The sequence below is a fragment of the Acanthisitta chloris genome, unplaced genomic scaffold, assembly GCF_000695815.1.
Source record: "Acanthisitta chloris isolate BGI_N310 unplaced genomic scaffold, ASM69581v1 scaffold32422, whole genome shotgun sequence".
Lineage (NCBI taxonomy): Eukaryota > Metazoa > Chordata > Aves > Passeriformes > Acanthisittidae > Acanthisitta > Acanthisitta chloris.
The window spans coordinates 25-6,387 of record NW_008662718.1 but is presented as its reverse complement, the minus strand read 5'-3'; the positions used below and the strand labels follow the sequence as shown (position 1 = coordinate 6,387).

General features: G+C 52.7%; 1 protein-coding gene across 3 annotated transcripts in view; it reads right to left on the bottom strand.

The window, feature by feature from the left end:
- GGA1 (golgi-associated, gamma adaptin ear containing, ARF binding protein 1) overlaps window positions 1–5,986 on the bottom strand; it is an 8,806-nt gene extending 2,820 nt beyond the window's left edge. For 2 of the 3 annotated variants that reach the window (XM_009070708.1, XM_009070709.1), the window contains exons 1-10: window positions 5,900–5,986; window positions 5,519–5,594; window positions 4,803–4,901; window positions 3,417–3,540; window positions 2,822–2,922; window positions 1,667–1,747; window positions 1,108–1,245; window positions 891–972; window positions 379–486; window positions 1–81 (exon numbers count right to left, since the gene is read on the bottom strand). The exon at window positions 1–81 is cut by the window's left edge and continues 75 nt beyond it. In XM_009070708.1, coding sequence (XP_009068956.1) covers window positions 1–81; window positions 379–486; window positions 891–972; window positions 1,108–1,245; window positions 1,667–1,747; window positions 2,822–2,922; window positions 3,417–3,540; window positions 4,803–4,886 — 799 coding nt within the window. In that variant the 5' untranslated portion in view covers window positions 4,887–4,901; window positions 5,519–5,594; window positions 5,900–5,986. The remainder of the gene's footprint in view (window positions 82–378; window positions 487–890; window positions 973–1,107; window positions 1,246–1,666; window positions 1,748–2,821; window positions 2,923–3,416; window positions 3,541–4,802; window positions 4,902–5,518; window positions 5,595–5,899) is intronic. The other variant, XM_009070710.1, reaches the window with a different exon arrangement.
- Between the last annotated feature and the right edge of the window lie 377 nt (window positions 5,987–6,363).

Genomic DNA, 6,363 nt, shown 5'->3' with positions numbered 1-6,363 from the left:
AAGTGGTGGGCAAGGCCGGGTAGGAAGGGCATGTTGCTGGAAGCTCTAGGCCAGACAGATCCAGAAGCGCTGAGGTGCTGCCTGCAGAAAAAGGAAGAAGCTGAAGACTCAGAAACCTTATCCAGTCCTTAGGCAGTGTACTGAGGCCAGTTCCCATCCTTCCTTACACCTGGGAGAGGGAGCGCCCCCCTGTCTCTCCCAGCTCTCTCTCTTCATGTATCAGTCACATCGACAAGCAGTTTCCTCATCTCACCAGCCCCACTTTGACCTCCTGCAGGTTTAACCTTTCCACTTCTCAATCTTCAATTACACTGCAGGAAACTAGCAGTAGGGTCCCTCTACTTGACCTTCCTGTCCCCACTCCCCAAGCCTTCTCACCTCGAAGCGGACCAGCCACCGTCTCCCCATTGATCTCTTCTCCCCGTACAAGCTGCTTGTAGAGATTGATCACCTGTGTCAGATTGTCATTGGCTTGCAGGATCTCCGCTGAAATGGAACAGGTGGGAACTAAGTTTCAAAGACATTAAGACAGTGACTTCTCTACCCCAATTCTCCCTATTCCTTCAAAGCAAGGCCCAAGGAGCAGCAAACAACCCACTGCAGACAGTGTCCTGGCTATTGTTGCTGCAGACTGCACCAGAGTACGCTGACACCTCCACAGCAGTCTCAGCAGGACAAGCTCAAGCATCATTCCTACACTGAAGTGGAGGAAGCCTATAACACTGCTGATTGGTGCCGTGTGCCCCCACACAGTGCAAAGCCATAGACTAACCTACCTACAGCAAGCAGCCACCACTGTCATCTGCTGACAGATGCCATACCATGGGCAGCCCAAGCACAGGAAGACAGAGGGAGAAGGGGATGGAATGAGAAAGGACAGATATGCTTACCCAGAGCTTCATCATTGTCTTCTGTGTCACTGGCAAGCCGGAAAAGCATGGGCCTCATGCGCTCGCAGCGCTGATACAGCTCCTGAGGGAGAGAAAGGGTGCTGAGGTGAGCAGCAGGATGCTCAGCTGGGGGTACAAAACAGGCAGGAGGATGGGGGAATAAGAGTCCCCCATCTCTGATAAGCCCAAGGAGGATGCTGGGGTAGCCTTTCCTCACCTTCATTAGGTCTTCGTTGCTTTCCGTTGTCTCCCCCTTGCTGTAGTTTGTCACCATCTCTGTCAGCAGCTTCACGTTGTTGTTCACCTCCTCAATGGCATTCACCCTCTTGGAGATCTTCTCCATGCGCTTCTGGTCCTGGAGGGGAAGCCCATGGGTAAGGTTGTTCCTGCTCTTGGCTACACCTTAGAGAGCAGGACGGCTGGGCCAGCCAGCCAGCAACTTTCTGGATGAAGGCACTGCAACACTGCCCTCAAAACAGTTCACACTCCAGTGGAAAATTCCAGGTCATCTCTGGGCCAGAACTTGCCAAACAGGGATGAAATTGCTGCAGATCTAGTGCTGCAGCACAGCTTGGGGCACAGAATGCACCCATGGCCATTCTTCCAAGTAGCCAAGGAATGGCAGAAATCACATAGACTCTAGCAGCTACTGCAGCAGCAAAATTTTGGGCAGAAGCTCTGTACATCTGCATGAGATCAGAGAGCCACTGTTCCTTTGGTGCCAGCCATCGCCACCCAGACCATGACCCCCCAACTGTCCTGTTCCCCAGCCACACCTCCTGAACCATCTCCTTGATGAGCTTGTTGGCAGCCCGGAGGTCCTCAGGATGGGAACTTTTCAGGAGGCGAGCCAGTGTCTGCAAAAGAGAAGGTACCTCTGAATCCAAGGTGAGGGGTGGCAGCCAGAGTCACTCTTGCTACACTAGAGCCAGCAGTTCCCCCTGCCCCAAACCCGTATCCGGCAGAGGCAGTGGCCAATGCCAGCCGTTTAGAAAGCCCAGCCATGGGAATCTATGGGCTATCAGAGACCAGGGAGAGAAGTACAACTGGCCTTCCTATTCCCACTGTAGTTCTGGTTATGTAAGACAGGTCTTTCCCTGAAGATCCCCTACATTTAAAACCTGCTCCTGCTTGCCTGTTACCCACCATGGAGTCTGGAGTGAAGCAGCACTATCACTGAGATAAAAAGCCTGGTTTATGCAGGAATTGCCATGGGATCGTAATGCACTCCTACTCAGACCTCTTCACATGCCTCTATTCAGGTGCAACTGCTGAAGAGCAAAAGCTCCCACAGACACTGAACAGTACCACTGACCACCTACAAATCCTCATTTGCAGACTCTGACCCATGGAGGCAAAATACATCCTCTGCAGCAAACTGACATCACACCTGTGCTGCAGAACTAGACCCAGAGGAGCCCAATACTTGCTTAAATGTATCAGCACTGATAATGCAGAGGCTTGTCTGAGTGGTGACACAATTCTGATGAAAAGACAACACAGGAGGGGTCCAGGAGGGTTTAAGTAGTTGGGCAATAAGTGGATTGCAGTACTGGGGGTGGGGAAGAGATAACAGCAGCAGCATCTTGGGCTGGGATTTAAAACTCATGGCCAGATAACTCAGAAGCCTGGAGAGATCACAGTAACAAACCTCCCAGAACCTGCTGGGCTAATGTCACTGCCTCACCCTTTGCACCGTCCTGCAGCTAAGTACTCCAAAGGTCAAAGAGACCCACATGCCCCACCTCTTGCTGTTTCATTTGTCATGATTTTGGAGCAGGCCCTCAACACCCGTGATGCATTTTCTGAAGGAGAGCATGTGGAGCAGGGAGCTTGACTTGCTGGACCACCACATCAGAGGCACATGAGATCCTGGTGCGGGGAAGATCTTGCCCACTCTCTTTGTCACTCTCCTTGCACAGAGCCCTCACCTTGGATTTCTCTTCATCATCAAAAATTATGTTCTTGGGCCGAGGGGGAGGTGGTGGAAAAGGAGCATCGTCAGGCAGTTTTGGGTCACACTTCACAATCCCTGCAGTAGACACCAATGGAGAGGTCAGGGGGATTCACACACTGGGGGATGGCACTGTCACCTAGATCTTTTTTCCCACCAAACCCAGCTGGGACTGAGGGTGTGTGTGTTTGCTCCTGTTACCCAAAATCCTGGAGAGTGTTTTCATGGAAGAACTGTCCTCCACTCCCCATAAATATCCTCTCTTAGAAAATCCCAGCATCTACTGCCAAAGCACTCGCAGCCCTTCAGCCCCAGACCTTTCCAGTGCCCCACCTCCTGCAGGAGCAAGCAGATGTCCCCTCCAACCCACAAACTCGGATCACCAGCAACTCCCTCTGCCCACCTAGGAGCCCCAAGGCACCGACTCCTTCTCCTGACCTTGGTGCTGAGTCAGACTGATGGATGTCGTGGGTCTGGACACAGGGAAGGGAGAACTTTTCTCTGCCCAGGCACAAAAATGAGGGAAGGCAAACCATCTGTCCACTCTCCCCTTCCAGACTACTGCCTCTCACCTTGTTTCTTCAGCATCTGGTAAGCTTCTAAGATCTTCACCTCGTGAGGCAGCCCTAATGTCCAACTGTACATCAGCTCCAGGATCTTTGACTTCACTTTTTCTGATGTCCGGCTGCCAAGGTACTAAAGGAAGAGAAAAGAGGTGGCTTGAAGCTGATCTGAGACATTGCAAGCCTGGACTGTTCCTCTCCTCCTACCCCCCAGGAGAAGTGAGACCGTTCCCAACGGCACAAGGAGGAAAGAGGAAGCAAGCAGGAAAGCTCATGAGGCCCTTGCAACATGTCCTATGCTGTGCCTGGTTTCCACCATAGGAAACACAAGTGGGAGAAATGCTGCAGCAGCAGCTCCTCAGCAACACTCAGGGACAAGTGAGAAGGCTCAGGCAGGTCTCTGCCAGCTTGTGAAACAAAGGGTCCTGCTCACAAAAGCTGCTTAGCAAGGTAGCCCTTCAGGAATGGGGAGACAGCAGGGCTAGGAGAGGAAGGACTGCGGGTTAGTCTCTGAGGCAAGGCCCAGTGCCTGGCACCCTTTAGAGCTAGGTGAGTCCCAGATGACCAGCACCCAGCAATGAGATGTCCAAATGTTACAGCTCCCTTCCTGCCATGCAATCATCCTTCACATTTCTTCCTGAGTCTGCTGAGAGCACTGGTGGTAGAAACAGTGCATGCGCCATCAGACACCAGTGGTTTAAAGCAGAGGAGATACTCTAGGGTGCCAAGCAAGAGGACTTTAGGATGCTGCTGTCACTGTCCCTGGCTATTCATCATCACAGATCACAAGCTGTGACTGGCAGACAAAGGTTTTCCTTAGCCATATTTAGTCTGTGTTGCCTTAAATCTGCACTTGCTGGTGTTTACTGCCTTGACTGAACAGGGGAGCACACACAGCCTGTTCTGCTGCAGGAACAGCAGCATCAGCAGAGGAGCAGGTAATAACTTGGTCCTTCAGATGGACTTGCCAGAACACCACTGACCAGGCCTGGGCTTGCCCTCTGAGAGTGTCTCAACCAGGTTGGGACACCCCAGAGAGACATGGCCACGATGTCAATGCTGGGGGAAGTCCTGAGCACATGCAATACAGAGTCCAACAGGGATGCAGGGAAGGTAACTCCAGTCACGCAAGTGAGCTCAGCAGCCTCACAAGTGCTGACTGCATCATGCCTAGCTGGCCCTCAGCTTCCTACATCAAGAATCAGCCTGGAACAGAGGGATGAAAACTCACCTTCCCACCATAAAACTCACCAGGGAACAAGGACTAGATCTCCTACTAACACTGTCCTGTTTTCCCCGCATCCTACTGGCTGTCTGATCTTTCTGCTGAGCCACCACTTTTTCCCAAAGCCCTCCTGCCACCAGTTCCCTCCAGCACGATGCCCTGAGACCCACCTTGGGTGACACCACCTTGATGAGCTCATTGAGGAAGCGGAACTTGCCCACCTCATCGTGGAAGCGTTTACCGCAGCTCTTCATGCAGGACTCCAGCACCTGGGAAGAGGGGCCAGATGAGTCCCAGCATGAGGTCAGAAGCAGGATCAGGAGCCAGCTCCCTCCTGCTTCCCCCTCACCAGACATGGAGCCTGTGGCTATTGTCACAGCAGCATGGAGGGACATCCCCTTTTCCCTCCCAGATGGTCAAGCACCCTCCCACAGGGAAGCCAGAAGACTCTCCTCTTTGGTGCCAGTTTTTGCAGAGATGGCTCAACAGCCTATGGAAAGGGATACCACCCTTAAGAGAGGTCACAAACATCAGGATCACAGAGTGGATCCATAACACAATTAAGAATCATTGAAACATTTAGGCTAGAAAAGACCATTAAAATCATGGAGTCCAACTGTTAACCCAGCACTGCCATGGCCACCACAAAACCCGAACAGTTTCCTATCCACTTCAACAGGCTGTGATCCTTCTAGGAATAAGACCTTTCCAAGTAACCTCTCCTGACTTGTGGAACCACCTTCAGTCTCTCTCCCTCCCAAGGGCCCAGGTGCTCCAGGGCTTTCTCAAGAGGGAATTCAAAGCTTCCCGTGCTTCTCCAGTCAAGCTGGAGCATCTCCACACCCTGCCCCACCATCTAGTTCTACCAGCTTGCAGATGCCCTTACCGTGAGGGCCTGGATAGCTTCCCATTCCTGCGGAGACTGGATCTTGTGGGCAAGAAGTCGGGTAGCAAGTGGAGGACTGGAAGAAGTGAGGGGAAAATAAAAAGCTAGCTGATTATTGATGAAGCCTTGTACCTGTGTTTCTGCCTGGGAACCCAGGGTTGAAAAGCATGTTGCAAGCTGAAGACACTGATAAGGCAACAAGACACCTCAAAACTCTGGAGGAAGCTTCCATGAGTGGAGCAGGACCACCCACCTACCCCCACCTTGACAGCCTTTGTGCCTATTCAGCTTCTGGGACAATCCCACTGGATTTTACTGGGTAAGGAATCACATCCCAGGCCTGTGACCTAGAACAGCCTAGGGAAAGGACAAAGCACTTACCCCTCTAGCTCCTTATTAAGCTGCTCACAGAATGCATTGATACCATCCCAGTCCAGGTCCTTGTTCAGAGGGTTTGTTGCTTTGTCTGCGGGCAGGAGGAGGGCACAGTGAGAAAAAACTCCCCAGACAGAAGTGGGCAGGAGATGAGGGGCAATGTCATTCCCTTCCTGCCAACCCCACCAGGTGCAGTAGCAGTATGGAAGGAGAAACTCTTGCTCCATCCCGTGGCAGCCCTGAGCACAAACTCTCCCCCCACTCCTCCCTGCTGACCCACCCTACCCCTGCCAAGAGGTGTATGCTCAGCCGTAGGGTCTCACCCCCAGACCCCATGTGTGCCTACAGCTGTGGAGTCTCACCTGCAGACCCCTATGTGCCTATGGCTGCAGGGTCTCACTCGCAGACCCCCCGTGCACCTACAGCCGTGGGGTCTCACCTGCAGAGATTCCCCGTACCTCTACAGTCGC